The sequence below is a fragment of the Rhinolophus sinicus genome, linkage group LG05 (genome assembly GCF_036562045.2).
Source record: "Rhinolophus sinicus isolate RSC01 linkage group LG05, ASM3656204v1, whole genome shotgun sequence".
NCBI lineage: Eukaryota > Metazoa > Chordata > Mammalia > Chiroptera > Rhinolophidae > Rhinolophus > Rhinolophus sinicus.
This window is the reverse complement of record NC_133755.1, coordinates 82775867-82798251: the sequence shown is the minus strand read 5'-3', so window position 1 is coordinate 82798251 and position 22385 is coordinate 82775867. Positions and strand designations below refer to the sequence as shown.

General features: G+C 57.1%; 1 protein-coding gene across 1 annotated transcript; it reads left to right on the top strand.

The window, feature by feature from the left end:
• Positions 1-7: 7 nt before the first annotated feature.
• TEAD3 (TEA domain transcription factor 3) lies at positions 8-21837 on the top strand. Its single transcript, XM_074333928.1, has 14 exons — positions 8-22; positions 409-982; positions 9532-9783; positions 11831-11895; positions 15718-15780; positions 16901-16912; positions 17535-17672; positions 17783-17832; positions 18415-18476; positions 19079-19212; positions 19399-19572; positions 19760-19900; positions 19979-20131; positions 20323-21837. The coding sequence occupies exons 1-14, from the start codon at positions 8-10 to the stop codon at positions 20434-20436; spliced, it is 1947 nt and encodes a 648-aa protein (XP_074190029.1). The 3' UTR covers positions 20437-21837.
• The last annotated feature ends 548 nt before the right edge of the window (positions 21838-22385 follow it).

Below are 22385 nucleotides of genomic sequence, written 5' to 3'. Positions count from 1 at the left end.
CGGAGCAATGGTTTTTCAGCGCGTGCGGAGGACGATGAGGCGGGAGGGGTCCGGAGGGCGGGCTGGAGGCCTCCCTTTCCCTCTCCCACCCAGGCCCGGGGCGCTCCCGCGTCCCTTCCCCCGCACCCATCGCCGGTCCTACCGAAACTCGGCGGGCTTGCCTTGTCAAGACGCCCCCCCCGGGGAGCCGGGCCGATTGGGAGGGCCCCGGAGGTCCGGGAAGAGGGGAAAAGGGAGAAATTCGAGAAACAAGCCTCTCGGGGAGAACCAGACAAACCGGGTCCAGGCAGGGCGGGCGCAGCCGCCAGGGCGGGGCCGGGTCTGGGTCCCGGGAGGGGAGGGGGTGCGGGCTGTTGGGCGGGAGCAGGCACTCCACCACCGCGGCTCGGGACTGGGGTTGTGGGGTAGGGAGTCCCGAGGCCCGTGCGCTCCGACTCCGCCGGGCTTCTTGTGACGCGTCACCCGGGCCCCGACCTCGACGGGAGACCTGTCTCGGAGGCGGGAGCTCCGCCCTCGGCCCCGCCCAGGCCGGAGCCCCAAATTCCGGCTGGGTACTGGGGAGGTGGGCTAAGGCCCGGGGTGCAGAGACAGGCTGGGATTGTCGCCCCCGCGGGCGAGGAGCGGGACGCCCGGGCGCAGGAAGGCCGGGAGCGGCCGCGGGTCGGGAAGCCACCGGGTGAGCAGCTTGCTCGCCGGGTGGGGGCGGCTCCGTGCAGCCCCGCCCCTCCCGGCCGGTGCCCGCCCCCCTGCGCGCCCCGCCCCGTCCTTTCCCGCAGCCCCCACCCCCCGCCGGGCTCCTCAACACAAACTTTCCGTCCCGCTCACTCCCTCCTCCGCGCCCGGCGCCTCCCGCTCCTGCCCTGCTCATTCCGCACATTCCGGCCAGCCCCCTCCCCACGACCCCCCTTCCCCGGCCCCCCTCTCAGCTCCCTCGGGCCCGGCAGAGCGGCCCGGCCGGAGCGCCCCCGCGAGCTCGGACCAGGTAAGCCGGGAGGACGCCGGGAGGAGGCCCGGCTAGGAGAGGTGGTTTGGTTGGTTGGTTATGGGTAGGGGGGGCACTCGAGGGGGGCAGGGTCCCCGAGCTATTGTCCAGCCTGTGCCGTGGCCCCGGATTTGGGTGCCGGGAAGTTTAGAGGGAAGGGGGGTAAAGCTCTACGGGAAGCCCCGCCCACCCCTCCCACCCCCCCGCGACCGGGACTAGTTGTTCGGGGGAGGTAGGGGAGCCAGGAGACTGTCCCCGGTGCCATCGCCAGTCCTAGCGTCCGCGTTTGGGGTGTCAAAGCAGTGGTCTGGGGGCCGCAGGGTTTTAAGGGGCCTGCCACCGGGAAACTCGTACCCAGGGCTCCCGGTCCCGGGCCCCGCCGCCCTTTGGACTCCGGCTCGCGCTCTCCGGGAGCCCGCCGGGCCCCAGCTCCACGCAGGCCTTGGGCCGGGCCTCCCGGCGCCCAGGCCGGCTCCTGCGCTCTGTGCCCGCGGCTGCGCTGGATTGTAGAGGCTGTCTGGGAGCAAAGCTGCGCCCTCTGGGCGTGTGCCCCCTGAGAGGCAGGGGGCTTAAGTTCCCTCCAATTCTGCCGCCTGTGTCGGGGTGGAGGTTCGGAGTTCCAGCCATGAGCGCTGTGAGCCCAGCTCCAAAGGGGGCTGGATTTGGGGCCTTCTCTTCGCCACACATCCTCAGAGCCCTTGTTTAGACTTTAGAAGGTTTGAAGGCGGCCTGTCCCCACCACCACCACTACCATCATCACCACCACCATTGTCTGTCATGCCCTTTACCCAGCCTGGGGAGGGAAGGCGGGAGTGCCTGTCTTGCATCTGGTTTCCAGCCTAGCCAGCCTCTGTCATTGAGACCCCACTCTGTCACCTTTCTGGGAGAGGGCCCCTGATTAGGGCTGATTCTTTCTGGACAAGGGGGAGTGAGGCCCTGGGGGGAGAGCTTCTCAGGGGGCACCTCCCCCTGTGTCTTCCCTCTCTCCAGGTAGAGGCAAAACCAGGTCAGGCCTGGACTTGTAGCCCAGGAGATCAGGGGATGGGGGTGGGGGCTGGACACAGCCCTGAGGGGCTACTGTATGTGTCCCATCTCCTGTGGCCTGGTTTTGTGTACAAGTTCCACCCCAGTGTAGACACCTCCTTGACCGGAATGCTGGGGACAGCCTGGAGGGAAATCCAAAGTCCCCAGAAGTTGGAGATTGGGGGGAATTATGTCCTCCTCCCTTCCAGACTTTGTAGCTCCTCTTCTAAGGGTGCCATCCCAGGACATGTTTCTATAGTCTTTTGGATCCCTGCTCACCCTGTGGGCAGCAGATGGACAGATGTATCTTCTATTAAATAGGATATCTGGTGAGGGTGACTTCATGCGGCCTGGATGCCCCCTCCTCAGCGAGAGGCTGGGAGCCAATGGGACTCTCAACCTCTTGGGCCTTTCCCCAGTCCCCTAGGGAAGGAACAGTAATTAATGTTAATTGGTGCATTTGGGCTGGGGAATGACTGAGTAGGGTGGTCACTGATTGGCAGGACAGACCTGTGTGTATGTGTCCTGGGCCCTGCTCCCGCCTTCACCCTCAGGTTTGCAGACCCTGGTACATGCTGCCAGTAGAGGAAATATCAAAACCAGAAGGAAACATCAACAGAAGAGGTCAAAAAATTAGAGATCTGGTCCCAGCCATGCCTTTAACCAGCTGTGTTATCTTGGTGGGCCTCTGTGGGTCTCAGTTTCCCTGCTGGGAATAAGTGACTTCTCAGGTCCCTTTTCTCAGAGCTCCTCCCAGAGTCTCTGTCTGCTAGTCAGTTAGCCTTCCCATTACGGAACCTGAACCTGGTGGGGTTTGGAGAGGTGAGTGGGTGATCCAGGAGTCTAAGGCAGAAGGTGAGGGCAAACCAGGAGGGGACTGAGGAGTAGCTAAACCAGGTAAGCGTGGCTGAAAAGGTTGCAGGCAGCATGTGTTGAGGGACAGGAAGGCCAGGTGGAGTTGGGGAAACTTGCCCTCTGAAGTGGTTGTAGGGTCTGACAAGGCTGGATGGGATGAATGGTGTTTGGAGGCCACTTGGATGGCGGTCCCCTCTACATGCCTCCCAGACCCTGCTAGGAGTTCATTGTCAAGTTGGAAGGATACAGAGGCTCAGTCTTGCCCACCTCTTCGCTCAGGAAGGAGAGAGCAGCAGAGGGTCCTGCTCACAGTGAAGAGAGTGGGGTAGGGAGCTGGTGGTGCCGGACCCCAGGGGGCCAGGGAGCCATGGTGGTTCTAAATGCTGCAGATTTGTGTGGAGGTGGCTCAGAGGTCAGTCTCTTCTTCCTACATGGGAGCTGCAGAAGCTATGGGGCTCCAGGGGTGGCCTTGAGGACCCAGGTCTCCATAGATCTCTGGGGCAGCCCTGGGGCCATGGCAGGAGCTTCTCTGGTCAGAACAGGAGCAGAGGTCAGCAGATCACACTTGGCTGTCCTTATGGCCTTTCCTTGCCCTTCCCTCCCTCTTGGTGTTGTGCCAGCCTAGGGAGTCTGCAGGAGAGGTGCTGCTCCCCCTGAGAAGACACCGGATGGGAGAGGGCTCCCCCTGTCTTCTCAGCGTCCCACAGGGGACTGTAGGCAGGGGCCACAGAATCCTATCACTGTGGATCCCAAAGCCTCAGCCCTTGAGGTTTCCTAGAGTGCTGATTGTTTCCTGTTCTCCCTGCCAGGCCTGAAAGGACAGGAAGTGATAGAGGGAAATGAGAGTGCAACTGTGTATGACGCTGGATGTGTGTGAGAAAGAAACTGTGTGGGTGAGACTGTGTGGGTGGATGTGTGTGTGAGAGACAACCAGGTACAACCAGTTGTGTGACTGCATGTGAGGCTGGACAGATACACGAGAGAAACTGTGTGACATTGTGATCATAACATTCATGTGTGTGAGAGAAACTGTGTGTCACTGATACTTCACATACGTGAGAAAAACTGTGTGCATGATGTGCTTAGTGTGTGACGTGCAAGCAGCCATCGTACAGGTTATGTTTATGAAAAAAGCGGCTCCATCATCGTGAGCCTGTGTCTGAGACTGGGTGGGATTTGGATGCTGTGTGTGAGGGATGCTGCAATTGTATGATGCTGTGTGTGTCAGAACTGGGATGAGTGACATTTTGTGTGACAGGACGCCGTGGCGTGACTACTTATGATGCTATATGTGTGTGTGAATAGCATATGAGGTGGTCTCAGGTTGATCGAAACTGATGGTCTGTGTGTGTGACTGATGACACTGTGTGTGAGAAAAACCAATGCGTGTGTGTGTGTGTGTGTGTGTAAGGGAGAAACCATTGTGACATGGTGGGCTATATCCAACACAGCATAAGTGTGCTGAGGAAGCTCTCGTGATAAGCTGAGTGTGAAGTAAGGTGTGTATGTGAAACTGAGCACAAGAAACTGCGTGTGTGCTGCATGCGAGAGACGGGTGTGACTGAGCCTGCCTCCGTGGGTGGTCACTGTGTGAGATTGTTTGGGACTGTAGGACAGTGTGGGCGACGTCCTTCAGGCTGTGCCAGACGTGGCGTGGGACAATGTGTGTGACTAATTTAGGGGCCTGTGACCCCATGCATGTGGCGTCCATGTGGAGGACCATGAAAAAGATAACTGTTAAAAACAACAAGGAATGTACTTAATGCCACTGAACTGTGCGCTTAAACATGGTTAACATAGGAAATGTTATGGTGTGTATATTTTCTCACAATAAAATTTTTTTAAAAAGGAAACAAAGGAGAGAGAGGCAGGTGACAGTGAGTGCAGGCCAGTGTGGAAGAAGAGGGGCGCAGAGAAAGGCATGTGTTTATAGACACAGTGGCGTTGGGACTCTCAGAATGTGGGTGACTGAGGGGGTATCTGGTAGCAGCTCAGAGGTGACGAGAGTACCAGGGCTTGGGTTCAGGCAGGCTAGGGTAGGGGCACTGCTGTGTTCATTGAGAACTGTCACCCACGTTCCCAAGTTACCTGTTAGCTGCATCTCTGTCTCCCCCCAACTTGGATACCTGGCCTTCACTGGAGTGGGACAAGATGAGGAGACAGGACAGGCTCTCAGGGTGGGGGTGAAACGAGTCTGGGAACTGGGTCCCTTCTCTCTGCAAGAGATTTGAGGGTGGGAGTCAAACCTCTGCTGGTGGAAGCCAGAGGGTCGCTGACAGTGAGCATGAGCTTTGGAGAGGGAAGCCTGGGTGCTACCCCGCCCCTCTGCTCCCTGAGAAGCCTGTGCCCTGAGTATTGGGAGGGGGCGTGCACAGAGTCTTGATTCCCAAATTGGAAGCACATTAATGAGCGGGGGAGAGGGGAGGAGGCCCCCCACCTCCCTCCTAGTGGTATCTGCAAATTGCTTTCTCCTGTAAAGATCCCGACCCTGCTCCAGGAAGGAGGGTACTGCCTCCCCAGCCTAGCAGGGTGTGGCCACTTGGCAGGGTCCCTCAGAGGTCCTTGGGCTGGGGTGGGGGAGCAGACACCATCCCCATCCTGCCGCTCTCTCTGGTCCCAACCAGAGCAGGGCTACTTCTAGGGTGGGAGCTTCTGGCAGCTGGAGAACAGCTGGTCCCGCTGTGGGGGCGGGTGGGGAAGAAGGGGGGAAAGGCAGAGGGGATGGGAGGCTCCCTTCACCCTCATCAGCTGCCCTCCCATCCTCAGCCCCCTGGCTGGTCAGCGCAGCCCAGGTTCAGGGGAGGGATTTGGAATGGAAGTGCTGATTTCATTCCTCTCTCCACACTTTGAGTGATTACTTAAAGTGAGAGCCCTTTGGGGGCTAGGGTCCCTCAAGAGTGGACAGCTGCTGGCCACTAGACCCAGTAGAATCACCAGCCTCAATTTGTCCTCCCAGTGGGGCTGCTGCAGGGGAGGGGTAAGGGGGGGCACCTGCCTAGACATGCCTTGCCTGCATTCCCCACCAGGGCAGAGGCTCTGGGGGAGTCCAGTCTTCAGGCCTGCCCCCAAACTTGAAAGGCAGGGTGGTCTGGAGGCCGCGGGGCCTAGGGGGGTGGGGGCCTAAGGTCTCTGCAGAAGCCCCAGCTCTGGCTTCTATCCCTGGAGCTGTCCAGCCAGTTATTCCAGCAGGCCTGGCCCCAGGGTGGGGAGTGGGCAGCAAGGTGACCCTTATCTCCCCCAGGGCCCCAAAGCCTGCTCACCCAGCCCCCTAGCTCCCATCCCGGCCACCACCCAGAGGCACCTCCTGACCCCTGAAGGCTGGGGCCCCTGGGAGAGGGGAAGCGAGTGTGGCAGGTCAAACTGAGGGTAAAGACAGGTGAGACCACAGCCTGTTTTAATAACGGGGCCTCTTCAGAGGGAGATGGGAGGTTATCTGTAAAGAGGTGGGGGGAGCAGATGGGACAGGAGTGGGGGCATCCTGGACGTGGCCCTGTTGTGGCTAGCCGCAGCCCCCAGCCCCCAGCAATAACTTCGCTTCTTTCTAAGTCTGCCCTTGTCTCTGGGTCTTTCTGCCATTTGTGCTTCTGCGGGTGTGGGGGGGAGGTGGGCGGGGGAGCGCACGTGTGTGTGTGTGTGTGTGTGTGTGTGTGTGTGTGTGTGTGTCTCTCTCTCTCTCTCTCTCTCTCTGTCCAGGGGTTCTAGACCTGGGCAGGCAAATCAACAAGGAGCCAGGCGGGACCTGCCACCCCTCCCACCCCCTCTCTGTACTGGGAGATGAGACCCTCCCTGGGACTGGGGCTGCCGTCCCAGGAGGCCTGCCTTCTCACCTCCTCTCGAGTCCTCCCCCTCCACCATGGCTGAGTCCCACATTTGCCTCCATTCAGCCCTGCAGCTGTCTAAGGAGCCCGTAGCCTCACCCCAGGCTGGGTCCCAGTGTTTTGGGGGTGTAGGAGAGGAGAGTGGGCACGCACTGGCCTCTGTCTTCATCCCACAGCTCTGAGAAGCCTACAGCAGCCAGTCCAGACCCCTCCCCTGAGTGTGCAGCAGGATAGACCACAGTTCGGTCCCCAGCCTGGGGCAGCTGCCTGCCCACCATTGCCCATGGGTGTGCCTCAGCTGGGGGTACAGACATTCTCATGTGGGTGTTCCCCGGGCACCCACACAGCATACCTGCACATATGTTCTTAGGCATGGCTGTGTGGGGTGGGGGTCACCTGTACACCCCTGTGTTGGTGCCTCTGCCCACACGAATGTTCCTAGAAAGTGAATCTGGTATGTGCCCACGAGGCAGCGGAAGGGACGGTGGTCCCACTTCTCTCCTTGACTGTCCTTGTAGCTGCCCCCTGGGCTCCCCTCCCCCTCACCAGCTGCCAGGCGTCCCAGCCAGGGGCTGCCCCGCCCCCCCAGTCTGTCCCAGCTCCCAAGCACTGCTGTGTTCGCCATATTTGGCCACAGTGCTCCTGCGGGGGGCGGGGCGGGGCTGACATCACCCCGAGAAGGGGGGCCACCGCCTGGATGAGGGGAGGCGGGCAGAGACTTGGGGGAGGCAGGAAAGTTGCTTTCAAAAGTTGGGCTGCCAGGGTCCCCCATGCAGTGGGCCTCCGCTGCTCTGAGGGAGGCCGCAGGAAAAGATTTGGGGGGAAATGGATTGAGGATTCAGTTGGGAGGGGTCTGAGCTCACTGTAGCCCCTCTTCTGCCTCCCCTCTGGTAGCTTGTGGCAGTGTCAGATCTGGTGGGAGGTAGCCCTGCATCCCAGCTTCCTCAGCGTAGGAGCTGCTGGGTCCTCCAGAGTCCCTGCTCCCTCACATTTTTATTCCAAGAACTTGGCCTCAGAATTGAGAGGAGGATGGAGATGGGGATACAGCCCCCTGAAGTGAGAGGCAGGCGGGAGTAGAGGAGAGTGGCCCCCTTACTGGTCAGAAGCATGGTTTCCTCTCTCCCTGGATGCCCCCTGGTGTGGGAGAGCTATTCCTGGTGGTCGTGGAGGCCTCACCAAAAGGGGTACTGCAGTGTTGGGGTCCTTGAAGTTGCTCCAGCCACTTGGACTGAAGGGACGCCCTGGTCTGGACCCCAGTGGGCCAACTCGGGATAGTTGCCATGACAGCCGGGCCACCTTTCTTGCAACGGGTGATGGAGCTTCTTAGTCCCATCCCCTTGGTTAAGAGATTGAAGCCAGATTGCCTGGGTTCAGAAGCTGGCTCTAGCACTTCCTAGCTGTGGGTTCTTGAGCAAGTTGCCTTAACCTCTCTGTTTCTTGGTTTTCTCATCTGTGAAATGGGAATAATAATAGTATCTACCCCATAGGTTATTGTGAGGATTAAATGAATCAATGTGTGTAAAATTCCAGCACAGTGCCTGTCATATGGCAGGTGCTGTCATTAGTAGTAATATTAAGTCTAAACTTTATATCCATCTGACATTCAGGCCCCCCAGGCCCTCGCCATCCCATGCCACTAGCAACCTGCTTCAGGCCTCCCTAAGCAAGCAGGTAGTCCCACAGGGAGAATCCCCGCATTTGTCAGGACATAGAATTTATGTCTGAGGGGAAAGAATTCCATGGCTTCTGAGGGGATCCCCCACCTTTCTACCCTGCTCCCACTTTGCCTGCAGCCCTGAGAGAAGTCTCAGGATCTAGCCATCTTGGGCTCTGAGGCTCCCAGGACCTTGGTATACATTGGATGTGCAGATTCTGAGGCTAAAGGTGGGGGAGCCTTGGGGCTGTGTGTGTTGGGGGGACTGACTGGGAGTGGTCTAAATTAATAACCCAGCCTGGCTTGTGCAGGGAAGCAGAGTTTACAGAGCCCTGGCCCATCCGTGATGTGGGCCAGGGCAGGGGCGGGTGTGTGGGTGGTTTATGGGCTGCTGTAGGGCCAGGAGGTGCGGGAACAGGAAGTGGGACGGAGGAGCGGGTGGGGTTGAGCAAGGCTGCTGGCCAGGCACCCTCTCAGCTGCTCCCTTGCCAGCCAGCGTCTTGCTTGCAATTCCTGGGGCACTTCCTGCCCTATGTTTAGGTTCCTTGGCAGGGTTCTTGAGAGTGTTCTTTTGGGGAAGGCAAAACCCCACTTTTCCTGGGTCTGGGACCCTCCTCATCCCACAGCAGGTCCTCAGCAGGGTTGCTGGGGGGAGAATAAGGGGTGGGGGGCGGTCCCTGGTTTGGATCCCATTGACAGGGAGGAGGAGGAGCTGGCAGAGTGAGAGCCAAGGAGCCCCTCTGAGAGCTGCAAATACGCTGGGCCCTGCCCCTCGTGTCCCTCCTCTCCTTGCTCATCATGATGCCTTTGACAGCTGTGTGACCTTGTGAGCCTCGCTTTTCCTTGTCTGTATAATGGGCGTCACTCCTTGCCTTCCCTACCTTAGACCTGAGGATTGAATGAATACAAAAGTGCTTATCCCCCACAAAAATGCTGGGTAGCTATAAGGCATTATTATTGTTGTTATTGATCACCACCAGGATTGTCATGAGGGTTATGAGCCAGGCCGTGTGGTTGGCACTTTATCATGATCTCATTTAATTTTAACCCTCACAACCTCACGGAGACCCCATCCAAGGTCACACAGCACTGAATAAGCATAACCTCTGGTGACCTCCACCCCACTCAGAGCACCTGCCCCTAGGGTGGGAGGTTGCCAGGTGAGGACCCTGGCCTTCACCCCCTGTGTCTCCCCCCAGGCTCAGGCTGCCCGGTGGGCTCAGGCCCGGAGCCCAGAGTAACCAGCACAATAGCGTCCAACAGCTGGAACGCCAGCAGCAGCCCCGGGGAGGCCCGGGAGGATGGGCCCGAGGGCCTGGACAAGGGGCTGGACAATGACGCGGAGGGCGTGTGGAGCCCGGACATCGAGCAGAGCTTCCAGGAGGCCCTGGCCATCTACCCACCCTGCGGCCGGCGCAAGATCATCCTGTCGGACGAGGGCAAGATGTACGGTGCGTGGAGGGAGGCCCAGGGACCATGGACAGGACTGGGGAGGCAGCCCGGCACTCCCTGGCCCCTCCCCCTGCTCTCTGCCCCTCACCCAACCGGTTTGGCCAAGTCTCCAGGCTGCCAGCCCGCCATGGGCGAGTCTGGGCGTGCAAGCCTGTGTGTCTGGATCCTCCTCATAAACAAGCCAGGCTTGCCCCCTCCACTGGAGAGAGCTCGGCCCATACCTCGACACCCCATCTGCTTCTCTCCTCCCTGCTGCTGGCCTGGAGGTTTTGCAGTGACTCAGTGGGCCCAGGAAACTGGGTCAGTCCAGTGTGCTCTGGGCTAGGCCTGGGAGAAGGTCCCTTTCCTGGGAGGATGTAGGGGAGCCTGAGGGGTGAGGCCTGGGGCGGGTGTCTGCACAGAGCAGGGTTTCTCACTGGTGAGTTGCCTCCTGTGCGTGGGGGAGGGGAGGGCTGCGAGGTTGGGGGGAGTCAGTGTGACAGGGCCCGCGTTAGGAAGAGGGCTGGGGAGACTCCTTCACTCCTCAGGCTCCCTCCCAAGTCTCTCCTGCTGTGCTGGCCCCTCTCTGCCACCTTGCCCACCTCTTGCCTCCAGAAGGAAGTGTCCGCCTCTTGTCCAGCCCTGAGAGGGCTCTCCCAGAGCTACATTTTTGGGATAACTCAACCCTTCTGGGCCTGGCTCTTTGCCAACTCCCTCCAACCCTCCCAATGGTTGAGTGAGGCAGCTCTCAGCTTGTCCTCTCCCAGCACCCAGTACCATGGCGGGTGCAGGAAGAAGACAGCTGCCCTGCCCACCTCCTCGGAGCTGCCCCTTCACCCAGCCTACTCTCCTGCCCTCGACTAAGACTTTACACCCCCTCAAGCTGCTCCATCACTCTTCCCACTGTCTTCTCTGGGCCAAGTGGTAAGGGCTGCCCCATGTCCCCCGCCCCCACCCACTTGCCACACCTACGCCTAGCACCAGGGCCCCACTCATGGGGCAGGTAGGTATTCCAGGGCACCTTCCAGAGGGCAGGGGCCGTCTGCCCCCACTGCTACCTCCCAGATGGCTGGGGCAGCCCCAAAGGGTATTTTTAGACAGGGCGGGGGGAGTGGGGTGGAGCGGGCAGGCAGGAAGGGAGGAGCAGTGGGGCTGCTGCTGTCATTGGAGAGGAATTTGGAGAATGTGGGGATCTGGGGAGGCTGTGAGGTTAGGGGGCATGGGGCCTGGATTGGGGGGTAAGAGGTGTACAGCCTGAGGATGCTCACGAATACTTAGCCACGTGTCCCAAGCACCCCTCAGGGGCAAGCCCCCGGGACGCTGGCCAGCTGCTGGGCCCTCAGAGGGTCCATGGTGCTGAGCAGAGCCCTCCACCCAACGGCTGACAGGCAGTTGGGCTGTCTCTCATAGGGCGGAGAGACACTGATAACCGGTGACATGGGGGTGACAGGCTCAGTTACACGACTTGACACAGGCTATCAGTGTGGGAGGTGTGTTGGAGACCATCTGGTCTTCCCGCCTGTTTCACCCGAGAAGGGAAGGGACTTGTCCTGGGTCTCCCCTCATGGCAAGGACAGCTAGGATAGGAACCCAGGCCAGAACCTCTCGGACACTCATGGCGGCGTTAACCGAGATGTCTGCCGCCTGGGTCAGGCCTCACTTGCACACGAGTACATACACTCGGACATCTGAAGCTGGTGACAAGCCCTGGAGGAAGGAAGCAGTGCTGGGGGCTGGGAATGAGGGGCCCAGCTGTCCTGCCGCCCTTGGGCCACACCTGTCCCTGTCTGTCTGCAGGGAAACCTGTCTGGCTGCCTGACATTGTTCCACCTCCCTCCTACTCTGCAGCCCCAACTCACCCCCTCCCCCAACGAGCAGCCCCCCAGGTCCTGGAGGCTGTCAGGGGAGCGCCTGGGATTTCCCTACCACCCTGGCCTGCCCTGCTTGTGCCCTTGAGGGCGGGGAGGGAACAGGAGCAGTGTTTCGGGGAGGGCCATGGTGTGGGCGGTCTCCAGCCACTGGCTCCCCCTTTCACCCACTCATTTATTTTCTCTTACCCCAATCTAGGTCGGAATGAGTTGATCGCACGCTATATTAAGTTGAGAACGGGGAAGACTCGAACAAGAAAACAGGTAAACAGACTATTTATGTTGTGGCCCCTCTGCGCGTGTGCGCACACACACACGCTCACACACTCACACACTCTCAGCTGCCTCCTTTCAGCCCCTTTCATCCGAAGCTATTCCCACTGCCCTGCCCACCTCCTCGGAGCTGCCCCTTCACCCATCCTACTCTCCTGCCCTCGACTAAGACTTTACACCCCCTCAAGCTGCTCCATCACTCTTCCCACTGTCTTCTCTGACCACCCACCACACCACCCAAGGCCTTTGGTTCAGTGACCACAGATAAGCCCCATGGGGCAGCTGGGGCAGCTGCGTGGTCACTGCCCTGGGAGGCCCACTGACCACTCACGGAGACAGACAGTTGGAGGGACGAGTGCAGAGCAGGGTGGCATGGCTGAGATTGGGGTGTATGCCGGGTGCTGGCAGACAAGCATCTAACCTGGACCAGGCAGGTGAAGGGAAGGAGAGCTAGGAAGGCTTCCTAGAGGAGGCGACACTCAAGATGCATTTTTAAAAAGAAATAGGATTTAGCCAGGCAGAAAAAAAGGGAGAGGATTCTTCCAAGCTAAGAAGGTTGGATATACAAACACTAATTGTGAACCCATACAGAGCTAACTTCATATTAATTCATTTGACCCCCACAGCAACCTTACAAGGTAGGTATAATAATTATCTCCATTTTACAGATGAGGAAACCGAGGCACGGGGAAGTTACGTAACTTCCTCAAGGTCGATCGGCTGGTGGATGGTGGATACAGGATTCAACCCACTAGGCAGGAAAGAGCCTTCAGTCAGCAGTGTGGGGTGGAGTGGGGTGGGGTGGTAGATGGAGGGGTCAGAAGAGCTGAAGGCTGGTGGTGAGAGACTTGGCTGGAAGCCTGAGGGACAGGTTTCCCGGGGCAGCTGGGGGCCATGAAAGGGAATAGAGCTGGGAGTGGAATGTTGGCCCTGGAGCAGTCGGGCAATGGATTAGGGCCAGGCAGAGGCAGGGACCTAGGTCAACAGCAATGGTGGCCAGGTTAGTGGCAGTGGTGAAGATGGTGGTGGTGGGGATGGAAACAAATGATTTGAGAGATGACTGGGCGGCTTGCAGCCCAGGGAGGGTAGCAGCGTGGTGACAGGAAACCTGAAGGGAGTCATTTGCACCTAGGGTGCCTGGGAGAGAGGCAGGCACCTGGAAGAATAGAGGCCACCTCTGACGCTCAGCCCTCTTACTCTCCCTGGCATCTGGAGGGGGTTTGGACCTTGCATCCACCTCCCCAGGACCCCATGTATGCATATGACAAGCCTGACCTGTCCAACCCCACTGTCTCAAAGGAAGATTTTGAGTCCACCCACTCATGGTGGGATCCGAAACGCTCCCTCTTTTATTCAGGCATTTACTAACCACTGTCCCCGGCCAGCTCACGTTGCCCAGCATGATTCATGATTCGCTTAGCAAATTGTTGAGCTACTGCTATGTTCTAGGCACTAGGGCTGCAGTAGGGAACCTGACAGTCCACGGCCCTGTTTCCTGGAGCCTGGGACTACAGGAGGAGCACAGACCAGACCCCTGGGTTCAAATACCTGCTCCGGTCCTGCGGCGAGGGCGTGCTTTGCCTCCCAGCCTTCGCCCTTCATCCATTAAATTAGCTAATACGTGAAAACACTTCCAGCAGAATAAGCGCTGTGCAAGAATTGGCTGCTGCTGTTGCTGTGTTCATCATGGTCATTGTAAACAGAAAGCCATCCCTGGCGCAGGAGAAGGCACTGTCTCGGCATGCCCTGCTTCACCCAGAAGATGTGTTTATAGGAGCTTTGTCAGAGTGGGAAGGGCGGAGGGATCTTTGCGCTCCATCACTTTGACCTGAGGCCCAGCATTGTACCTGCTCCAGGCCACGTAGCACGGAAGGCTGGCCGGCCAATGAGGTTTGATTTTAATTGTAAAATAAAATTATAAAATAATTATCAATAAAACCAGCTGTCGGCAAGCCTAGAATTTTCAAAACCGCTGGCCTTTGTCATTTTGCAAGGGTAGCAGTCCTCTAACTCTTTTTTCTTACCGTGTTTCCCCAAAAATAAGACCTAACCGGAAAATAAGCCCTAGCATGATTTTTCAGGATGACATCCCCTGAACATAAGCCCTAATGCGTCTTTTGGAGCAAACCTTAATATAACACCCGGTCTTATTTTCGGGGAAACACGGTAGAACTCTGATGTCTACTATCTCCTTAAAAGGGGGCTCACCCTTTAGTTGTCAGGACAAGACATGTCTTTCTGTGTCGCAAAGAACAACCAACTGATAGGCAAGGTTATTTTTATTTTATTTTTGGTTTTAAAAATGCAGTTTTAGGCTTTTTTTTTTTTTTTTTTACAGCTATAGACAGCAATTAGTAGCAAGTACAATACCTCCATGTTGGAAAAAAAACAGCTACCTATGACATTAGGATTAAGTCCTATGTGACCCTCACCTATCACAGAGCTGACCATTGGAGGTGGTCATCTGTGTTAAATGTCTGAAAGAATCCTGGTACCATAAATGGGTACCAGAGCAAATAGGCCCTGGAGTCAGGCCACCTGGGTTCAATTCCCAGCTCTAGTCTCCAGCTGTGTGACCTTGGTAGGCCGCTCAACCTCTCTGTGCTTTGGTTTCATCATCTGTAAATTGGAAATCATAGAAGTATTGACTTCTTAGTGTTGCTGTAAATGTCAGACGAATGGGTCTGGGTAAAGTGCTGAGAACGATAGTAGGTGTGCTCAGTAAACACCAGTTAACTGTCATGACACGAAGTGATGAATAATCTTGCTGGATGTGTGTCTGATTCCTGTGCAGTATGAGGAGTACCTGGGTCCTAACCAAGTAGTGTGGGGGCCGCCCAGCGTCACATATGTAGTAACTTTCAGTTACTATGTGTAGAAGAGGAAACTTTCTTTGTGGGGATAAAAAACAACTAGCAAAGCAAGCCAAGAGCAATGGCTGATAATGAAAGTGTGAAGCAGCCGAGAGGAGCCATGTGTTCCCTTGTGTTTCCTGGGGAAAACTGACCTGTACGTTCTCTGAGGCTCAGGGTCAAGGGTCTATTGTGCAAGCCCATGGCACACACATCTAGGCTGTGATTAGCTCAGGTTTGCCAGGCGAGGGAGGCTGCGGGGAGCAGGTGCCAGAGAAGATATGGAATTAAGAGCATCTACTGTGTATGTACACTGCCGTTTGTTGTTGCAAGGAAAAGGAAGGCATGTTGGGGGAAGAAGCTGCATGAGAAAAGCAGGAGTAGGACCAGGCCTGGTTCTATAGGCCGGCAAGTTGTTGGGGTTGATAGGAAGACTTAGGCAATGGTACAAGGGGAGACCTTTGGTAGAGGACATGGCCTAATACACAGTCTGATGGCCAGAAGCAACATTATGGCCATTGTTAGCCTCTGTGGTGCCAATTAGAAAACAGTGTTCTCCTCTGAGGATACCAGTGACAAAAAGTCACCCCTTTTGGGGAAAAATAAAAGATGTTCTTCCTCTGGGTTAGATGCATCCCTATACCAGGGCACATAGCTTGGCCAGCAGAGCTTGGACTGGATTTTAGCCCTTACTGGACCGGGAGCTCTTGTGCAGTGAACAACCTGTACAACTGTACATGGTGGTCTCAGAAGCCCCTGTAGGCTCTCAATCAAGACGGTCAAGAAGAGAGCAGAATTGGCAGGACTGAGGTGTGTCTGCCCACAGGGGCCCCACAGTTCCCCCCACTTTTATTTGTTCCCAGAGATGAGGGCTGGGATGCTCCTTACCTGTGACCACCCCGTGCTGTGCCTCCTCACTGTCTGTGTTTTCCTCTCTGGCTGGGCGCGGGGCGGCCCCTAGGTGTCCAGCCACATACAGGTTCTAGCTCGGAAGAAGGTGCGGGAGTACCAGGTTGGCATCAAGGTACGTTGGGCGCCTAACTGGGGCCTCCAGCCCCTCCTCGGCCCCTTTCCACGGCGCCTCCACCACTATCTGCACGGCTCAGGCCTCTGCCTTGGCCAGCTCTCTGGCCCCACTGTGCCTCTTTTCTGGTTAAAGCTCTGTTCTTGCCTCTTCCACTCTTTCTGCTCTTTTTCTTTCTCTCTCTCTCTCTTTCTCTCTCTCTCTACAGGTCTCTAGCCACTTGCAGGTTCTAGCCAGGCGGAAATCTCGGGAGATTCAGTCCAAGCTGAAGGTATGGGGTCCTTTGCCGCTTGGCCTGGCCGGCCCAGGCTTGTTGCTGCTCTCTGACCCCAGCTTGGGGCAGGGAGGAGGCTGAGGAACTATTGGAGGTGGAGGGGTCTCAGAAACACAAACAGCAGCGAGAAGCCCGAAGTCTGCTTCAGGCTACACAGGGCCACAGCCCCTACAGACTGAGCAGGAGCCCAAGGGGACAGCGAGCCCTACAGTGAGGGCGAGGAAGACCATCTAGGGGCCACTAAGGCCCACCTCTCTTCTTCTCCGTTTTCCTTTTTCTCCTTCCTCCTAATTGCTCCTTGCTTATTGCCTGGGGACTTCAGGTGGGCAGGGAGGAGACACTGGAGGGTATTGGCTGCCAGAGCTGTGGTGGGGGGCATGGCCGTTCCTTGCATTGGACACTCAATCCTGGCTGCTCTGTGACTGAGCATCTCGGAGCCTGGGGTTCATGGCCTGGGCCCTTGTCAGGGCCCCTGTAGGCTGCATCTTCTTCTCGCTGCCCATAGATACCCAACAGACTGAGCCTCACACCCCAGTGCTCCATGCCTGTAGCACAGCTCCAGAGGACATGGATAGACCCAAGGGGCATCAGCTTGGTCCACCATCTAGGTCTCCAGCCTGTCCTCTGTCACCCTACCCTATCTGGGGCACCCCCAGCTGGCAAGCACTCCCTCTGGGTGGCAGTGGGGCAGGGGGAAGGTCCACAGCTGCCTCTGAGCTTCTCTGGGTTCCTTGGAAGCTGAGAGCCAGGTGGGCACGGAGTGGAGGGAGGTGAAAAGACACGTCCCCCCACCCCATGGAGCCTTCATGTGTCCCTCCTCTAATCCATTCTCCCTCTCCTTCGCAGGCCATGAACCTGGTAAGTAGCACCACCCCTCCGCTGGCGGGAGTTAGGGACAGAACACCTCATCTAAGATTTTCATATTATGGGTTGTAAATCAGTGTAATAGGTTTGCAAACAGGATTTTTAAAAATGAAGTGTAATGGTTCTCAAACGTTAGCTTGCATCAGAGTCACCTGGAGGGCTTCTGAAGGCAGAGTTTTGGGCCTCACACTCAGAGTTCCTGATGCAGTAGGACTGAGCTGGGGCCTGAGAAATTGCATTTCTAACGAGCTTCCAGGTGACGTGGTGCTCTAGGTCCACGAACCAAATTTGGGGAACCACTGATAAAATAGAATAGAAAATATGACAGTACATGACACACACACACAACAAAAAAAATAAGGTGAAATATTTTGGTACATACTGAGTTATGGAATAAAAATTGTTTCTTACTGTGGATTGCAGTCAGAGCGGTGATGTACACTTAGGAGACAGGCCCAGAGAGGGGCCAAGACTCCTTAGCCCACACAGCAGAGCTGGGGCTGTAATCCAGACTTGTACTCCCCACAGCCCTGAGAACCTGGGAGGGGGGCCTGAGGCAAGCCCTTGTCCTGTCTCTGGCCTGGCCCAGGCCTCACGTGACCCGTCCCCTCTCCAGGACCAGGTCTCCAAGGACAAAGCCCTCCAGAGCATGGCGTCCATGTCCTCCGCCCAGATTGTCTCCGCCAGTGTTCTACAGAACAAGTTCAGCCCACCCTCCCCTCTGCCCCAGGCCGTCTTCTCCACCTCCTCACGGGTATAGGGGTCCTGGGAGGTGGAGCTGGGGTGAGGGAGTGCCTTCAGGGCCGGGCTGTGGTGAGGGGCATGGATACTGAGGGGCCCCTGGGCTTTGTCCTATCTCTGCAGTTCTGGAGCAGCCCCCCTCTCCTGGGACAGCAGCCTGGACCCTCTCAGGAGTGAGTATTGTGGTGTATCCTTCCCACACCCTTGGCAGCTGCACTAAACTTTTCCTCCCATCTGGGTTCCAACAATAGCTGAGCAAAGTTTTAATTCAGAAACAGAGAGATGGAGAGCTCCAGTGAAAGGGCTAATGCGTCTGTCTATTCATTCATGTGTTTGTTCATTCATCAACCCACTCATCCACTTGTCAGCTGTCCTTCAATTATTTTTCACTCAGTTAATCTCCGAATCCATCTCAGTCAACGAATTAGGTAGTCGAGTGTACTTGATTCCTTCAATTCTAAGATGACTTTCATCCTGAGACACACCTTCAGTTTGATGAACAGCTCTTCAGGGTGGGGTTGAAATGCTACATTAAATGTGCACATCAATTGTGAGATGCAGCAGGATTTCACAAAAGTTAACATGTGGAGAAAACAAAAGCTTGTGAGTTAGCTTGTTAGCTTGCATTTCTGGGCCTCCCCAGAAAGCCTGGGTGACTCCCTATGGGGATCCCAGATGAGACCCTGATTGACTGGGCCAGGGGGGAATGTGGAGAAAGGGGTGACCCTTTAACCAGGCTGTGTTCCTGTCTGCAGCATCAAGCCCTTCGCACAGCCAGCCTACCCCATCCAGCCGCCCCTGCCACCGACGCTCAGCAGTAAGTTCCCCATGAGGCTGCCACCACCAACTGTCCCAAACTTGGCACCTGTACCTCTGCTCTGAAGAACTGGGGCCCAACTGTGTGTGTGTATGTGTGTGTGTGTGTGTGTGTGTGCACACTCGTGCGCACTGGGAGAAGTGGGTGGCATCTATAGGGGATTGGGACAGACCAGGAATAGCCCCCTTACCTTTTATGATGTTACTTCCAGAACTCTGCTGTAAGTACACACCACCAAAAGTAATACAATTATACACTGTATGTGTATAAAATTCCTCATAAGGAAATACACAAATATCATGAGTTTGATTTGCTCGAGGTGTTGGGATTCTGGGTAATTTTTATTTTTCCCTTTTGACTTTCTGTATTTTTCTGTTTGAACACAATTTACAGTGACAGGAAAAATCCACTGATTTTTACTACTAGGGTCACCACACGTGGTTGTGCACCATACAAGGACAGGGGAGTCAAAATCCGGCCTGTGTTCCTACCCAAAAGGCGCGCCGTTTCCTAATTTGCACAAAGGCTCTGTGTAGGCCGGGGCCATTCTGTACTGTACGTAACCACGTGCCCCGCAGATGACCCCCAGTCTTGTCCTCCAGGTTATGAGCCCCTGGCCCCGCCCCCTCCAGCAGCTGCCTCCGTGCCCGTGTGGCAGGACCGCACCATCGCCTCCTCGCGGCTGCGGCTCCTCGAGTATTCCGCCTTCGTGGAGGTGCAGCGAGACCCTGACACGGTAATGTGTTTGGGGTGGGGGCGACGGTTGGTGCAGTTGTGGGGAGACCCCGGCGTGGTGGTGCAGGGCCACAGTTCAGGGTTATGGGGTTGGGAAGCCATGGGGCAGCAGTTCTGTCCCCGTGCAGCCCTCCTGGGCCCGCGCACGTGAGTGCTCTCCTGACCCGGTACTGGGCCCTCCCCACAGTACAGCAAACACCTGTTTGTGCACATCGGCCAGACGAACCCCGCCTTCTCCGACCCACCCCTGGAGGCAGTCGACGTGCGTCAGATCTATGACAAGTTTCCTGAGAAAAAGGGCGGACTGAAGGAGCTCTATGAGAAGGGGCCCCCTAATGCCTTCTTCCTGGTCAAGTTCTGGGTGAGCTGCTCCCGAGCACCCTTCGCCCACATGTGGTCCCCGCCCCACCCTGCTGACCACCGCTTTCCCCGTGGCCTGTAGGCAGAGTGCTAGAGATGGGTCCTGGGGCAGGATGCTGACGTGGTATGGCGGGAAGCCTCCCTGTGGCCCCTCCAGCACCTAATGCCACCCCCGCCCCCTCCTCCAGGCCGACCTCAACAGCACCATCCAGGAGGGCCCGGGAGCCTTCTATGGCGTCAGCTCCCAGTACAGCTCAGCCGATAGCATGACTATCAGTGTCTCCACCAAGGTGTGCTCCTTTGGCAAGCAGGTGGTGGAGAAGGTGGAGGTGAGTGGGGGCCCACGGGTAGAGGTGGGGGGCCAGGGACAGGCGGGCAGAGTGATGCCTTGTCTGCCGCTCCCGCAGACCGAGTACGCCAGGCTGGAGAATGGGCGCTTCGTGTACCGCATCCACCGCTCGCCCATGTGTGAGTACATGATCAACTTCATCCACAAGCTGAAACACCTGCCTGAGAAGTACATGATGAACAGTGTCCTGGAGAACTTCACCATCCTGCAGGTTGTGGGGGGAGCAGGGCTTGTGGGGGGTCCCGTCCCGGGAGGGTGCCAGGCACAGGGGCCTCAAAAGTGGGAGTGGCTGGACCCATCAGTCAGAGGAAGAGACTCAGCCGTGGAGAGAAGCAGGGTCTGCTTAGCCCCCACAGCCTCGGCCCTGTGCCGCCTGACCTGAATCTCCTGCCCTGCCGCCAGGTGGTCACGAGCCGGGACTCCCAGGAGACCCTGCTCGTCATTGCTTTCGTCTTTGAAGTCTCCACCAGTGAGCACGGGGCCCAGCACCACGTCTACAAGCTTGTCAAAGACTAGCGTGCCCTCTGCCCCTACGACCAGGATCCAGGATGAGCATCTTCTCCACACACCTGCCTGGCACCCCGGGGCTCCAGGATTGAGGATTCATCTGCCTGCCAGGCCTCAGGCCCAGGACCCAGGAGGTCTCCCCACCTACCCCAGCACACACACTCCCTGTCACTGTTCTGCGCTTTAATTGTGGGAGAGGAGGGGGGAGGCTCAGCCATGGGGCAGCCTGGCTGGGACTCCGAGCCACCATCACCTGGTTCTGCCCAGCCTCGAAGGAATAGGATACCTTTGGGTGTGTGTGGCCACTGGCCTCTCAGGGGAGTGTGACGGTGGGTAAATGTCGAATGGAGGGGAGGCCAAATGCAGAGCCCAGGAAGGAGAATGTCAAGTTGTGGTTGGGTTGAGAAGAGAGAGGGGCCCACACTTTCTTTGCACTTGCTGTATGCCAGGCGCCCTGCATGCCTCATGCCATCCTCAGACCCTGCAAGGCAAGCATGGGTCTGTGTCCAGATGAGGTGCTGAGGAACCTATGAGGGTGATGGGCAGCGTGGGAGTTCTCACCCAAGGCCGTCTGCCCCCAGAGCCCAGGTTTACACTACCTCCCTGCAGCAGGACCGGCCCCAGGGGGCGGGAGAGAGGTTCTACGCTGAGGGGCGCGGGTCCTCAGACTCGGGAGCAGCTACTTCTGACCAGGCAGGAAAGGGAGCATAAGGTACTCAGCACCTGTTGGGCGCCCTCTATCAGCCTGCAATCCAGCAGGGGCCTCCTGTGCCCACCTCCCCCACGCTGCCCTGGCCCAGATCCTTTGCCAACCCCCCAGCAGCCTCCGGATGGAGGAAGGCCCCTGGGGGCAACCCCAGGCTCAGAAATAGGCTAAAGGGTCAGGGAGGAAGGTGGAGTCCTGGCCTCTGGGCAGACCAGTGGCCTAGGAACAGGGGCAGCAAAAGGCTTCGATATTTTCTCTTGCCCAAGACTTGGGTTTGGTGTTCTTCCCCACCTCAGTCTCCCTGCCTGGAGCAGCAGCTCCCCAGACCTAGTTCTGGAACTGAAGGTTAACCCTTCCCCTGCTGCCCTTTCCCAACACCCAGGCCCTTCCGCTGGCTCGGCCTGTCCACCAGCTGCCCTGGGTATTTATGTTTCATATGAAGTACTGTGCCACTTCCCTTCCTAACCCTGCCCCGCCCCACCCCTGAGCTTCCTGAAGGTCCTCACAGTTTGCATATCGCTCAGGCCACCTTCAAACCCAACCTAGGTTTTATAATGTATATTATATATTTTTTGTGTATTTTTTAAATCCAGCTGTGATGGGTTATATCATAAATGTGGCGCGGGGCTGGGGCAGGCGCTCTCAAGGCCCAGTTCCTGCTCAAAAAAAAAAAAAAAAAATTAAAGTTATTTGTTTGTGGGTTAGTTGTGTGACCAGTTGTGTGCCAGACCTCTGGGTTGAAACAGCTTCAGGTGGATGCTCCCCTTAGGTTAGGTCCTGGTGTGTCACCCCACCCCCTTGTATTTGCTGGGGAGCCCAAAGTCCAAACAGCTATGATTCAAGGGTCCCATGAAAGCTTTCCAACTCCAACCTTTCCCCAAGCCCATCCTGCCATGAGGTGAACACGGAACTGTGCAGTGCCGCCCTGCGCTTTCTGTTGCCTTGTCTAAGGGAAGTGACTTGCCCAAGGTCATACTACTGATGGGCCCCCTGCTAAATCCTGTCCTCACAGTGGCGACTACTGTTCTCACCATCCTGTCCTCATATACTCATAAGAGCCTCAAGGAGGATGAGTATTCTCTCAAGTGGAAGGCTGCTAGCAGGGGAAGCCGGATAGTCTGCTCCTGTCTGCCTGGGAAATCCCTGCTCTGCCCTCTGAGCCATCTTGAGCTCACAGCAGGGACCTCAGGGTGGGGGGTGGGGAGATGGTACCCTCAGTGGACATGCATTGTTTATCTGAAGTACAGATAAC